The sequence below is a fragment of the Formica exsecta genome, unplaced genomic scaffold (assembly GCF_003651465.1).
Source record: "Formica exsecta isolate Colony F162 unplaced genomic scaffold, ASM365146v1 scaffold111, whole genome shotgun sequence".
Classification (NCBI taxonomy): Eukaryota; Metazoa; Arthropoda; class Insecta; order Hymenoptera; family Formicidae; genus Formica; species Formica exsecta.
In genome coordinates, this window is record NW_021848451.1 from 485,640 (window position 1) to 502,485 (window position 16,846).

The 16,846-nt window shown below is 34.2% G+C and overlaps 1 protein-coding gene across 1 annotated transcript in view; it reads right to left on the reverse strand.

The window, feature by feature from the left end:
• The window catches only part of LOC115236686 (glutamate receptor ionotropic, kainate 2-like), a 126,162-nt gene extending 112,118 nt beyond the window's left edge, over window positions 1–14,044 (reverse strand). The window contains 2 exon segments of the mRNA XM_029809293.1: window positions 7,935–8,139; window positions 13,783–14,044. Coding sequence (XP_029665153.1) covers window positions 7,935–8,028 — 94 coding nt within the window. The 5' untranslated portion in view covers window positions 8,029–8,139; window positions 13,783–14,044.
• Window positions 14,045–16,846: the final 2,802 nt, after the last annotated feature.

A 16,846-nucleotide genomic window follows, 5' to 3' on the forward strand; every position in this document is an offset into this window, starting at 1 on the left:
ATTACGACTCGAGAAATGACAATATCATATATTGTCGGCTCGTTTATGTACGTTACGTAATCAGGAAAAATCTAAATATGTACCTACATCGACAGCAACATTATTTTCGCATTGCTCGATAGTCAATTTTCCTTATCTAAGAAAGCAAGAAGAAGGAACATTTTATATAAAGTATGTGATAAAAAGATAAAGATTTCCAATATTTGCAAATGTTATTAATATAGTAAAGTAAATATCGCGTACAAGAAAATAAATTTAATATTTCTGTTGTTTTATCGATGATATTAAATATAAAAATGATATTAAATATTATAAAAGTTTATTCCGAAAAAAATTCGAACAAAAACTTACCTGATTATGGCACATTCAGTTGGAAACTTACGATATTACTGACTTTTCCGAATATTAATATTTCCGTCAACTCTTTACGTTCGCGAATAGATCGAAACAAATCGCTATTATTGTAACTGCAGAAAATATCGATGCAATTACTGATATTTACAGAAATGGACACGCGGTAAATCCAGTTCCAAATCATCGTTCTCGAAAAAAAAAAAAAATCTTAAAAGCTTCAAATAATTAAAAAAATAGAAATTGTTTTTGATAGTTGTGAATGTGATATAACTAACGTAAACTTGAATCAATTCACTAAAGGAAGTCAGCGCACTGATTAAACCGCTAACCGATGGTTTCCTTTATACGAAAACGCGACTCTCCGCACATTCATCTTATCTGTCCTTAAGGCTGACTTAATCTCCATTTGAAGGAACATGTTTAATAGTTGATCTCGATACATACACGCGATGTGCGACACACAGCGAACATGTGGATGACCGACAGAGTGCGAGGAAAACGGATGAGTCAGGAAGAGAGCAAATACTTATGAGTTATGAGAGCGTCTCGGAAGTTTGCAGCCGGTCGTCGCGATTCGAATGAGGCGTTTCAATCTCGGAGTTTAAGAAGCCGTCTTCTCCTCGAACAGGAAGACCGGGCAAAGTGGAGAGGAGAATTGAGAGGTGATCGAGGCGTTATACGTGGAGAAAACTCCCAGGGAAAATACACGATCGTGAAAGACCGGGGAAATAATCCGTTCGGTGAACTATCGCGGAATTATTAAGAGCATTCCTCTGTTTACGACACCCTTCCGCCGTCAGACAGCCATTTGGATGTTGGATGCTATTCCGGGATGAACGACTCGTTGCGACTCTCTCACGATTCGCTAAGTGACTTCCATGATTTCTTAGATCTTTCACTGTGCGCTTCGACAAACCGATAGCCTCGCAAATATCACTTTAGTAAGTTTGCTAAATCCAAATTTAATGTAATTTAAATTGAATTTCGAATATCATTTGGTTTTAAAATAGAATCACAGTAATAGCGATTTATAATTTATGATTTTTAACATTTTAAACGAAGTTAGAAAGATGTTTCTCGACATTCAGTTTTCTCATCTAATGTGAATGATAGCCATAAATTAAAACCAAATAGTTTTTTTACTCAGAAATTTTTTCAGGATAAATTGAATATAAAACAGACAAGAGAGAAAGAGAGAGAGAGAGTAAAATTGAAAATATAAAAGTTGATACAATAATGCTAATACAATAATGTTTTATTGTGTTAGATTTTATTATATTATGTTTCATTTTGATTTGATTACGTTGTGACATATATACACAATAGTCTTCCTCGTAATATATAACTCGCAATATGATTGAAAAATAAAATTTCTGTCCAGAATATCCAAATGTTCAATTAAAGTCCAATCTCAATGAAAACGTTTTTATTCTTAAAAAGAAAATTCTTATAGAAAAAAAGAGTTCTTTAAATAGAATAATTCTCATACACTCTCTGGTACATTATTCAAATCATTTTTAATCGTAACCCCACGATACAGGAAAATAAGTGCAATTAACTTTTCGCGTTAGTTATTCTAATAAAGCAAATCGCTAACTGAATTTAGCAAAAGAATATTAAAGATTTTCTCGTATACTTGAATTTTCAAGCGGTCGGCGTTAATTAAACGGTTAACTTTCTTAATCCTGATGAAATATGCAATTAAACTAGATGAGTACGTAATATGTTACTGAGTTGCAGTGAAAGTATTGCGCTGATGATACTCTGCAGAGAGAGTGCAGGCTAAAACCTGCAAGATCTAGGAAAGAAAACTCTTGAGATACTGATACGGCGCCACGAAGTCGTATCTACCCCTTCGTTCGCTCCCTTGCTTTTCTCTTCTTTTTGCCTATTTGTTCTCTCCCTCTCTTCTTCCTTCATTCTCGATATATACATGCCCTTCGCTCTCCCAGGTCTCTTATTCCGTTACCACAGTAGTCTGATCTCCTACAGCATGTAGAGAATCAGTTGGGGTAGCCGACCTCACTTTTCACAAACCAGGGGTGGCGAACGCTCGTGTGTAACGATGCAATCAGAAATGGGGAAACAAATGTTCGAGAATAGATAGACAAGACATTTAAGTTGCGTCGAGAATAAAATGCTTGTAAATTGCGCGCAGCGTCGTTCATTCGTGCGTAATAGCACTTTAATATATCAATATATATCTTATATCTCTCACTGCGACAAGTTTTTTATATATTGTAAAAAATTATATATCGTAATTATATATACAAAGAATTAAAAGTTATTTATTTGTTTATATTAATGTTATTCATCCGATTTATATATTTTCTGACGATTTATTACACATCAATGCTCTCAAAGACGTAAAGATTCAACGCTGATTTTAATATTCCCTCGCTATGCTTTTTAAGTGTTAAATAGGGAATCGATGTCTCAAAAAGGTTTAAAGCTTTAATCTCGCAATTACCTAAAGGGCGAATAGCGTGTTCATTCAAGTCGCAAATGAAGTTGGCCAATGCAATTTATGTAGCATTAACGACAGAGTTTCTCTTCGCAGGTTTTCTCATTATATCGCTAATGGTAAAACGAGGTATAAACGGAAGACGGATTCTTTATGCAAAATAAAATGATCGTGCAAGTGACGAAATTATTAAACCGGCAAGATGTTCGCAAGTACCAAGAACAAAGAATGTCGAGAGTTTCGAGATTTACGATAAGAAGAAGCACGAAGAGAGAAGTAAAGAACTGTCAGGAGTTCTCTTTGTTGTGAAAGTTACTCGGTTCCATTTATTCATTCTTTTCTTTCGTCACTCGCCGTTGACAGGGGAAGGAAGTAGGAAGTCCGCGGAAAAAGCCGGATTTTCCGAGGCATCCTTCTCGCGTGACAAACGCGTGATATCCCAAAACGTCCCTGGCGCGATATTGTTGCGGAAATGCTTCAAAGATCTCGCGAATACGCAATATGTAATGGATGAACTCAGCGCGTTGTATGCATTGTATCGTACAAAATGTAGGAGATACGCTATGAGAGATAAATATGCCATGTTTGCATTTTTGCTTTTACGGTTATCAGATATTTTTATCGTACTTTATATTTCATCATACTTTATTCCATCGACAATTCGAGAGAATAAAAGCAACAATGAGATATTTGGATGTATTTGATCATGTAAAGAAAAATACCTTTAATTTTTCTTTTTAAAGCATATCATTTAGAGAATCGTACTAATTATAAGCATCGCTGATTGTTAAGTGGCATTGACGAAGTCGTCAAATTACTCCGTAATGTAAAAGCACAAGCTTTTTTCATGCTACATCTCTCATGGATAAGACTCGCATCGCAGATGAATGGTGAGCATGCACGAACGGCACCAAGTTTCTCTTCTCCCTCCCCGATTCGTTTCCTTTTATAAAAGGCAGCTAAACTTGCCCGGAAGATTTATTGAAAGGATGAATACGGACGATTAACCAGTGAATTCCCTGCTTTTTCATCGTATTTCGCGCCGCTGTGGTGAACCGATCGATTTTGATGGGGTGCGCGATTCGCAATACATTTTTTCTCCCCACAACTTTGTCGTGAATTGCCGCGAATAAGTAATTTTTTTGTGCCACAAGTCGTATGTAACTTTCAACTTTAAAATATTAATTTTTTTGTGCCAACGTCTATCGATAGATGGTGAATATGTTGAACGCAAGCGTCAATTTTTGTCTCGAATTCGGAAAATTCGATCATGACTGAAATCGTTCGCTGTTTAGAAAATTTTGTAACATTTTAAATAAAATTTTAAATAATATTTAGCAATGACATGTTTCTGTACGCGTCGCAATTTTCCGCCCGTTATTTCCCTCATAAAATTGTAAAATTGTAAAATAAATGTTTCGCACTCATTTTGCGTGCAAAAGGTGAAACAACTCGAACAAATAGACAAAAATTACGCTGTTATGTAGGTTCTTTTGACGTATATGCGCAGACAAAATTAACAAGAGTAAAAAAACATTATAATGTCTCCATTCTAACTGAAAACACTGCTTGAATTATATATATATATATATAATCTTTTTGTAAACAATATATTTAATATATATTCGCGTTATCGCAGACAAATTATGAGCTGTTTAATTCGCGCGACGTTAATTAATGAGCGAAACCGATTTATTCGAGCATCATTTAGACGTCGGCGGTGTCCTTTGTCAACCAGATGCGCTGAAGAGTAACGAACGTCCGCCACGGAACAATTTATCGTGATAAGCCTTTCAACAAGATTTCCTACCCTTATTTATCCATCAAATTAACGGACGTTGATTAGGCAGGGCAACACATCGTGATCTAGGAAACTCCTCATTGACAATTAATCACCGTCCACACCATTTATTACATAAAGTGGTTTTATAGAACAGCGTTATCTCGCATTTATTTACTTTGTCATATAGAGTGTCTAAAAATTAGTGAAATTTAATATATTTTAGTATAAATTTTTTGATAAATTTTATTTTAATAAATACATAAAAAAAAAGTTATTCGTTGTAATTATTTCATTTCTAATATTTTTAATTAAATATTTTTTTAATAAGAGTTTTCTCTTTCTCTCTCTCTCAAAAATCGCAAGTTTATTAAAGCAAATTTCACCTAAAAAATTAAATGCAGAATAAGATATCGCTGTATTTGCCAACGAATTTCATTTTTTTTCAGCGCAAACACAGGAACAAATGTCGTGACATTCGCAAGGAAGGTTGGCCAACAGAGCGTTACATCCTCTCGCGTATATAATTATTTTTGTAATCAAAAATCTCATTTGTTGAGATAATATTATCGTAAGAAGCGGATGGATCCAATTGCGAGGCAAAGAGCTCACAGTGAGAGATGGTTTGAATTAGAATTCAAAGGCATGATGTAAATTATCTCCTCTTTTCCCCTTTCCCCCGCTACTTGGTGAATTCCATCCGTGTGTTCTCTTTATCGGTGTATCCGCTTTCGCGTTTTCGCTGTCTAACCGTCTTATGTGTTACACGGCGCGCGTGTTCGCGGTCGTCTCGGGGGTATTCAAGACAAGAAATCCAATTTCAATGAAAAGGCGGAACAAGAGGTTACGACGCGAGACAAATATCGCGTTTCAGAACGCTACACTACGGTATTCGCGATTCCATACACGTTGTCTACATACATGTTGTTCTTCGAGCCTGTTGACTTACAATCGAAGAGAAATCACCGCGGATAAAATTGATTTATCGCGGAAACGAGGAAATCATTATCGAAGTTCTCCGTTCGTCTTCTTGCATATGAATATTAATACTCATTCAATCGAATTACCAAAGATCTCGAATATTTTAGAAAGAATTTTAAGGAATTTTCCATGACAAAACTAAAGTGACCGTATGATTAACACACAAAATAAAATCAGTATAAGAATGAATGTGTGTACTGGAAATATTTCATTTAGTTTTTAAAAAGAGTATTACTCATTCCTAATTAAAGAAGACGTTGCCAGTAATATCGTGTCGGTAACCTTTTCATTACGACAATTCCATTCACGTGCTGTTAGTAAAATGAAGTGAAACATTAATAATTTGCACCAGCCATCCATATTTAAGAGTAAATTTAGCTGCTCACCTGTGAACGCTTGTATCGCATACATTAATTAACAACAACTGCACTAAATACAGAGAATCCATTGCTGTGGTCCCTAGCCGTGGGGATCGTGCCAGAAATTTGGCAGTTATTTCACGATAAAATCTCGTATTTCTGCATTGTTTGCAAAGAGGAAATAACATATTGATCACATGTGATGTGTAAAGCCTTTCAATTATTTTCTCCGAAATTAATTGCCTTCTCACTCTTTTAATAAATATAAGACTTTAAGCAGAAATTAAATTATTCATTTCCGTTTTAATGAAGATTGATTAAATGTTCCGCAGTATCGCTCCATTAATGTGAACGTATCGTTTTAAATTATTATTGATCATTAAATATGTTATCAAAACTCGGCTACTCGCGCAGATAAATTTTGAAACTGATATTTTCATAATCTAAATATCCAATTTCCTGATACTTTATAATTTCTGCTTACATACTTGCCAAATCATGTGTATAATAAATAATGTGCAAATATAATGATTACAAGCGATATGATCAGCTTATTTCGCGCAAATCAAACATCTAGACATTTATTGACTAGAATAAGCCAGAATTTATATCTTTTATTGTCTAAAACAAATCATCTAATAAAATAGATAGTTAAATTCTAACATTGCTGTATAATTGTAATATACATATATACATCTCTGAAAATAATAAAAAATGTGGCATGTGCGTAAATATATCAAATATACAACTTATTCTTATATATTACAGAATGTAAATTCACACAGCTATTTTATAAAATAAAGTATATCTATTTATAGAGAACAAAATTTATATGGAACAATATTTTATAAAAAGCCTAGACATTTTATAAAAAGAATAAATTTAGAGCCTGTATGTATATATATTGTCAAATTAGATTTTTTTACAAAAAAATTTAGGATTTTAGCATTTTTATAAAGCGTCGAATCTTTGTAAGTCGGTGTTTAAAAAATAGTAAATTTACACTTTTTGTGAAAAACTTGAATTTACAGTTTGCGACATATATATACGACTTCTCCTTTCGCAGGAGACAACACTGATAGAAATGTTTTTATTGGTTGAAAAGCGGGAAAGAAAAAAGAGCACAAACAGAGTAGATGAAATCGTTGAGAGAGTATTTCAAGATCCACACGTGCCTTGAGTGCAATAATTATTGTCGGAGACATTGCAAAGACGAGCGTAGCCTAGGGGCAACTTCTAGAAAAGTTTGATTTGAGAAGCGGCTCTTAGGTACGCCAAAGTTTTCGGGAAAGCAACTTGTAAGGGGGAAAGGACAATCTTCGAAAAGTGTCAGGGAAAGATATCAACCCGCGCGTGTCTAGTGCGGCCCATACTTGATGAACTTTTCCACGCTCGATATCTGATTCAGATTTACGAGAAATAGGAAATGATATTTGCACAGTTTCGGTTTTAATAACGACAAATCAATGTAATGTACAGCAATGCCGACAAATATTATTCGGCAAAAGCAAAATACACGTAGGCAAAATATCTTTTTTTGTTTTAGATAATTATTTTAAAAAATCGAAATATATTTAGAATATAAATCAAAATTAAAATTTAGCTTTATCTTACCAATGAAACTTAAATTTAGCTTTATCTGTTATGTTCCGTTTTGTACGCGGCTTTAATCGCATCCATAATATCAGATGTAAAAAATTTTAGTATTTTAATATATTCTCCTCTCTAAAATAAACCATGTATTCATACAAATATGTATTGTTTATTTAGAATTATAATATTTTCAATTTTTAATTTGTTTAAAATGTTTTAATAAATAATGTATATAAAATAATAATATAAAAAAAATACTATAAAAAATGATAACGTAATTTGAAAAAAACATCAATTTTTAATACGTTTTCATCATGTTATCGGATCGGTCGAGTGGTTAGGAGTATGCAAAGCAATCTTGAACAAAACTAGTTCATAAAATAGAATAGAGGCATAAACTCACCGATTTTGACGACCGAGGGTAGAGCGTGGAGCACCGAGGACAGCTGGAGCAGCTGAAGGATGAAGACAGTGGCTACCAGGCAGCCCAGATTCATAGCTCATCTCGGAAGCTCACCGCCGCGGCCTTTTTCGATGGCCCTTCACACAAACACTACCGCATGAACTATGTTTGTGACGGATAAAACCTAACACTTTTACGCATTTACCTAAAAAAAGACAGAAAAATAAAAATAAAAATATATATCTATATTAATATTATTAAATCAATCAAAAATCCTGATTTTAGGTCACATAATAGCCAATCAAAGATTAATTGCAATTAAACTTAACATTAATTCTGATAGATATCAAAAAATTCAATGCTTATCATTTTATAATCAAATGATCTCAGCGAATAAATTTGAATCGTATGCAAATATAAGGCTACGAATGTATCAACGAGTCGCTCTTGTCTATTGCTGCTCGAAATTAATTCTGACCCGATAGATTAATTAAAAGTTTTCATTAAAATATATCAGCCAGAGGCAAAACGTATTCGTTACATTTGATTTTTGTCGCTGAACGCAAAATTCATAAGAACCTCTTTGGTGTCCTACCAGAAATGAGATTCTGCACTTCTCAATTTATTGAAGAACAAAGCTTTCCGCGGACTCTGTGAGCAGGTTAAAAATTTTGAGTAAACGCTTGAAATCCGATTCAGGACAGGCTGCTATCGCCTGTTTCTACTATTTCGATATGCTTGTCGAAAATTTGCATGTTGTATATCATGCGAGCTTGTGAATTTTTTCCCGTGAAAAATTTTATATTCAATTTTTATAAAAAATTTAAAATATCACCTTTCTATGAACCTTTCGATGCAATTTTTGCTATGCTTAGCAATACAAATAATATATATATATATATATAAATGTAGATATTTAATATGCATATGTATACATTTACTATGTGCTATAAGTTTAGTACAGTGCAACATATGAAATATAAAATATTTTCACAAAAGATCCGTAATGAAGGGAAATCGAGAGAGAGAGTACAAAAAATACATTTTGAATATTTCGTAAATTTAATTTTCGTTAATTAAATTAATATAACGTAAAGTAACAAAAAAATTATTAAACACAATGATCGTGACATTACAATAGTAGTTATTTAATTACTTCAACTCGTTTAGAGAAGGCCTATAATTTATATCATTTCTCGCACCCTCTCTCTTTGTTTTTCTCTTTCTCTCTCTTTCTGTCTCTTTCTCTCTTCTAACACACTTTTCACGTTTCACGGACAAACACGCGCGTTACGCGCATTATTCAGCAAACTTTACATTCCGTTCCTACTTGCGCGGCGTTTCTTGCTCGTCGTCGCTGTCTCATAAATCGATAAAATTACGAAATAACCGCGGTGTTTTGTCGCTGATGGCACGCAAGAATGTTGGCAGAAACTTGCCGGCATTATTTGATTTTAATTCAATGTCATGATTTCTTCGCGAAACGGGGAACAGTTTGCGAAACTTCCCACATGCGGCTTTCTCTGTCGCGGTATTTCCAAAAGAAACAATGGCATACCGACGTTCAATTCGCGATTCGCAATGTCGCGCATTGTATGGCGAATCGCACAGACTGGCTGGCGACTTCCTCCTTTCGGAATCCGCGTATATATATATAAGTATTCCCATACCGCGATTTCTTAACTCGACTTTATTACGAGAAGAGGGACGGCGTTTCTTACTTCCACTTTTCCGGCGCGAAGTTTCGACCTGAGTAATTGCGACTCTTTTATTCGAGGCGCGGCCCGCTTTACAATGTCCTGAAAGAAAGAACGATCCTACGGCGAGCGATAATCCCTTGAGAAATACAGCTATACGTTGCGATAGATAATCCTTTCAGCTAGTAGTCGGTGAATACAAAAAGTTCATACAATTCTTTAAATGTGTAAATATTTTAAAACAATATACTATATCGCAAAAAATTATACACAAGTTTTAATTTTTATTATTTTTTAAATTTTCTTCTCGCTTTACTTTTGATATTTATGCGTTTTTTTACGTTTTATTAAAAAAGAAAGATAATATACTCAAAGTTTCTATATGATCAAAGAAAACCGAGTTGTAAAAGAATTTCCTTTGCGTCAAGATACACAGGCGCGTGAGAAATGTAAGGAATCCAAAGTGAGAGATTAACGTTATCGTAATTAAAGCGCCGAGGAAAATTAATTCTCCTTCCTCGCCGTAGGAGAATCGCGACATACCGATAATTTGTAATCTTGCAATTAGTACGTCGAAGGTGAAAGGCCGCGAACATCTCGGAAAGAGATCCTCCTCTTGGTCGGCCCTCGCGAGAAGCTTCTATGAAGGGAAAATGAGCGGGCTGTTATACCAAATTCTTCCGATTCGTTTTACGTCGCGTCCAGGTTGCCTTAATCGCGCCGCTTTATTCGACGATAATTCGTCGAGACCATAGAAACGCCTTAATGGTTTAGAAGAGGTGGAAGAGAAGAAGCAGAGCGGCATGCGAATGTGTTTGCACCCGCATGCGCAAAAGGGATGAAGCTGAAGACGATGAAAGAAGCGAAGAGTTAACGGGGTCGGAATAACAAAGCGGTCGGTGGAAAGAAGAGAGGGATAGAGAGTGCTTTAAATATATATATATATATATTTTTTTTTTTTTCCTTTCCTAACCTCCCCTTTTCATCGACCTGGCCGCCTGCCACTTTTTGTGATCTACGGTCGTCCTAAAACATCTTCGCAATATCGCATCGTGCCGACTCTCTGGCGGGAAAATAGGGGGAAAGCGGCTCGCGCGCGCTAGTGAATCTTCCGGAATTCTCGTTAACACGGTCATTTCCCCCGCCTGTGATACGCGGCTTGTACGAAAGCACGGGGAAATGCTTGCTAAGCGGGAAAGGAATGTATATTTCCTTTCTCTCTTTTTTTATAGATTTTTCCTCTCATACGTACTATCTTAAAAAGCGTATTCAATTCGACCGATTCCCGATCTCGCCAGTAATAGACGATTCATCATCAACGCTCTTTCGCGGAAAGTCTCTTTCTGAAATACTTCGCATTCTGTCAGCAGAATGTAGTCTCTCGCTCATGCGGGCGAATTTTATAGAAGATTCGTGACCGGATGATTACGTCAGCTGATGCAGCTGCTTTATCAATTCTAAGACAATTGTCCTGTTTTTATAATAAATGTTCCTCACCTCGACATATTCGTTAAAAAACCAAAAAAGAAAATCTTCACTTTGATTGGAAAAGCTGAGTGCGAAAGTACATTCTGCACGAAAACTTAGCCGTATGTTCATATATCGTTTCCTGGGTTTTAGTGCGACACGATCTCGCCCGCGATACGATGGAAATTCGATAAAGCACGCCCTTTTGTCCCTTTCTTCTCCGTTTCTCCGCGTTTCCAGGAACCCTATCCATGCGGTCGCATATCTTCGATTTATCGACGCTTGACGCTTTAGATGTCGATGCCGGCGCGATCATTTTGCGGCGCGCGATGCAATAAAATTTAATCGTCCATATCGAGAATGGGACGAATGTGCAAAGCTGGCGTGCGAAAGCACGCTCCACTTTAATCCACTCGCTCGTTTGAGAACGCTATGAAAAATACATAGATCGCCGTTTACTTAACGGGGAGCGGAGTTAACAACAATCAATATTTATTGCGCCTATAAATGTTAAGAATCCTCTTAACGTGGTTCAACAATTATAAATTTATCAAATTCTTTAATTAATATTTCGAAAGTGGCACAAGAGAGCTGCTACGCGACCGAAAATTTTTTTCTTGTTCCAGAAGAATAGTCTTTAAAAACTTATCAGTATAAATATCACTAATATTAACTAAAAAAAAAAATACACAAATTAATATATTATAAATTGAATGCGCAAGATATTTAATCGTGCATAACTCTTGATATAATCGCAATTATTATCGCAATCAATAAGGTTGCATGCATGCACATTATATATATATATGTATATATAATATGACAAAAGCACTGATATTTGTAACAAATCGGACGCATAATTTATTATTATATTTATATATTTTGCTCTCCTATTCACGAAAATTGTTAAATACAATCGGAGAACAAGATGCATAATTTATAAAATTATCTTGGCAATAACAAATGTTATTTAATTTCCCGATTAAATTTATTCGTTCGATATCAAAGCGATGGCATCGATATGGATGCTTATGCATGTGCATGAAATAACGCGGATTCAATCGTATAATTTCATTAAAAACTGCCTTGTCTCGTTGGCATATTATTACTTCCATAACGACGTTAAAATACTCTCCAGTATTCTCTCAGATTTACTGAAAAATTCGTAGTGAATAATTTACTAAAATTAGAATAACGTGTATAATTTAATATATAAGCGGAAAATCTAATTGAAGTAATCGAAATTCATTAATCCGGTACGAATCAATCGCTGTTCTAAATTAATCGTAATAAATTATATCTATACGTAGCTATATAATTTCAATTTTCTTGTACATGTACATTATGCAATACAGCAATTAACCTTCATGAGAGAATAATGCATTATATGTTATTGCTTTTATAGTCAAATACGAGAAATTTCCGTAAATATTTCACAATTACGTATATTATCGAAATTGTCTTTAATCAACGTTCACAAATATTACGCAGTTGCAATATTTTGTTACAATCAGTATCAGAATAAATAATGCGAACAAATATAAGTAAACTAATGCATTTTCATGCTTACTTATATATATAATCAATATAATTATTATTCATTTTATCTTTCCTTAATCGTATAAAATAATAATTACGTTTTTCTCGCGATATAACTGTCAGTCATAATCGTAATAATATGTGTAAGGTAAAACAATATATGTATAATATAAATTATAAAATAAAATAATACTTAATATATAAAGTAATATAATAAATAGAAACAGTTTATCGTACAACTCTATATATGTTAGCTAAGAGTTGTACCAAAAGAACGAAAAGAAAATTATTGAAAGACTTGGCGGACAAGTCACGTGGTGGACAGCAAACTTCAAACTAGTAGAACAATTCGTTTCGGTTCGGAAGGCAGTTATCGATTTCGCCAACGAACCGAACAGAACCGTATCGCGACACGAAGCTTGCTCACCAAATTGGAATAAATGAATGACGTATATTGTTTTCACCAGCCATAGGAATGTCATAAAAAGTCGGAGGAGCAGTAAAGAATAAAGTTGCTCTTGCGCGACAATTTTCGTGAACGAAAAGTTGGCAAATTTAATTCCGCGATATTACATTCTCAAAAAGATAATCATTGTTAAATCTATATTTCACATTTCCAGAATACTGTTTATAAATTACATATTTAAGATATTTCATAGAAAATAGATAGTTTTTTGAAAAATTGATATATTTCTGGTTGATTATATCTTAAATAAAGAATAGCAAAGAATTAAATAAAGAAAAAATAACAAATATTTCAATGTCGGAATATATCAACTGGTTTTTCAATATAAATAATATAAAATTGGATACTATCTTTTCATCATTTTATTATATAAAAATAAATTTATTTGCCCATTCATCTAATATTTAACTTCACTTTTATTTAATATTTCACTTTTAAAATTTAACAGAGTATATCTTCGATGAATAAATTTCAAATGAATAAAGAACTGCAGAGAACTTCAAGTGGAAAATAGAATTCACTGCGATTATACTCGCTTCGTTCGATATTATGTAATTTGAAAATACTGATTAATTCGTATTTCCGATCTCTCTCTCTCTCTCTCTCTCTCTGTCTTATTCTTTCAATATTATATATATAATATTTGTATTAAGAAAATTATAAGCGGCGTTTTACTTACGTTTTTCGTTGCAATTTTTTCAAAGTGTCGGACAATCACGCTGTTGGGAAAACCTCACGAAACTCTTTTAATATCATTAAAATATTCGGGGTGTGTGTAGACATTCGGGAGCGGCGACCTTCGGGAATATTGGTGCGTAGAGACGTGCGTCGTCCTCGCGCGACGCGCGTAAACATAACCTCTATGGTAGCCGAACCGTAATCATCGCGGAAACATAAACATACACATCCTATCGTGACAGCGGCCGGCGCGCGACTGCCTCTCGGTCGGTCGGTCGTCGACTCGCGACAATAGCCGAAGACGCCCGAGCTCCGATGCTCGCCGCGACTGAGCACGTGCTCGTCGTCCGATTGCGCTTGCGCGTACTCACGTGCTCGGAAGCACGTGAGGACGTACTAGTGCGTGCCGCTCTTCGAAGTGAATGAGTTTTAAATACCTCCTTTCGGTAATTTATTGTCTTGTTATGTTCAAATATTTTTATTTTTTAATTCTAATATATAGTTTATGTATATTTTCCTTATATATATTTCTTATCCAATCTCTAATTTTTCGAACCAAATATGTTATATGCGATGTAGCATAAAATAATATATTGATATACTAGATATTCTTATATTATTTCTAGATAAAGTGTATTATCATATTCTGAGTCTAATGTAATAATTGACTTGTCTTTTCTCTTTCTTGATGATTATTTCAACATTAAAATAATATTAAAATTTCCAAAAAACTTATGGTTTTGAGAGAAACTGCGCACAATAAAATATAGAATATAGACTTTAACAGATTTAACAAATTTTATTGTAAAACTTAGTGAAAATATCTTATTTCGGCATATTACTCTTCTCGTTTCAGAAAAGTTACGAAACATGAAGTAGCGCCGCAGAAAAGAAAGATGAAGTCACCATATTATGTTCTACCAGCTACTACCAATTTTAGTAGCTCTTTCACGCTTTTCATGTATCGTACATGCGCTACATGCGTCGTAAACTTAAAGGACTTTTATGGCAATTTAGCCGACGACGAACGGGGATCGTTACCCGTTTTCGTAAACTTTTTTTCATTATAAAAATTTCACATGCCCAGAGGTGCACTCCATCTCTTTCACACATAAACGGTGATTTTGGAAAGTTGAAATATTAACGATAACAACTTTTATAAATACGACGTATGACAATTAATGTAAAGTATTTATTCGCGAGTTTTTTACTAGAAGAAAAATAAACAAAAGAGCTAAAATCGTGCAAAGAAATCGTACATAATACGATAACAAACAAAACTATATAATTATCGTAATTTATAATATCTCTTTTATATTTTATTTAAAGAAATTTATTGAATCAAAGCAAAGGAAAGCTCGTCTTTACAATTAAAATACTTTTAAATTGAAGCGACAAGATGTAAAATGCTACAACGAGTATTAATTAAAATTATTCATTAAGAAATTGTGCTGCGCTGTTAGAATAAAAAATCAGATTATGTCACCTTTTCAGACATCTTATAACTTCCGTATTTTGCTTCATTTATTTAATTAGGTTTTACAGAAAGAAGTATATTAGCGTATCTTTACGCTAATATACTTTACGCGTATTTTTACGCTAATCCTGTAGAAAACATTAGACAAACATTACATATCGCAAAGCTGTCCCATTATTTTAAATGCACAAAAATATATGTTGAAATATGCAAATATTTAAAATAGCAACAGGTTTCATGCGCGCGACGAGAGCACGAGTTAGCCGAGACACAAACCTTGTGATGGATTGAAATCGAGTTTCCAAGTGGTTGGTTGGAGTTGCAGTCGAACTTGGCGTTGCTCTATGCAACCGGAGGATGGCGGTATGTTCGATGTATAGCTATTGTTATCTATTTTTTGATAAGAGGGAAAAGGGGGAGGGAGCAATATGACACGTATTCGCTTTAGCATTGAAAGCACCGTCATTAATCTTATTGGCATTAAAAAATGTTTACGATCTTTCTCTATGAAATCTTTCTCTCTAAATTAGTACATAAAAAGTAGTAAGACTTAAATAAACATCATAAAAGCATAAATATATCTGTTAATATTAAAATTTAACAAAAAGGATCAGTTTTCTCTTAATTGATCTACGTCTGATATTTTCTCTGATATTTTCCTAGCAGGTATTATTACATTTTCTTTATGCAATCAATTTTTGAATAACTTTATAATTAAGTTTTATTATATCATACGAAGGAAATAAAAGGCAATCTAGAGCCAGCGCGGTAATTTGTGCGCATATGTTTTATTATAATCAAATTTCTTTCACAAAGTACGTTTCGGTCCCTTTTTTTGGACCATCCTCAGCGTAATTACAAAGTATATGGAATATATTATATCAAAAATGTGACAATAATAATACCCCGAACAAGAGTGAGTCACCCATGTTGTCAGATGATAAATGTTATGTAATGTAATTTCGAGACAGAAAGAGACTGTCCGATAAAACATTTACCAAAATATTAATGTAATTTGATTGTAATAAAACATATGCGCACAAATTACCGCACTGGCTCTTGATTGCCTTTTATTTCCTTCGTATGATATATTCATAAGAGCCTTTATTAGTTAATTTAAGTTTTATTAGAAGCGTAACAGAGCTAGTTTTTTTAACAATTATTGTTTCGTAAACGTTGGAATTAATTCGTTTTATTCAGTTTACGAACGATTCGATTAAGAACATTCTTTATCAAGTACGTGAGTAATCTTTCCGATGTAGCTTCGATGATTTGACTCTTTGCTAGCTAGTATCTGAAATAAATAGAACACTTACGGATCAAATAATTAATTTTGCTCGAACAAATTCGCTGCGGTTATATCGCAGCGATGGCACAAAAGTCTCCTCGATTTTCGCGCGACTTTTGCGAATGAAATCCGAGACCGGTAGCATTTTCCCTGGAGAATCCATTTCCGACTAACGCGGCATTCCGCGTTCGTCATCGATTTCGCGCCGATCGAGACCGGCCCGAGGGGGTGAACTTTCAGCCGCACAAATTAAAACCATTACTAATGGCACCGAGCCGCGAGCAGAGAGACCTCCCCCTC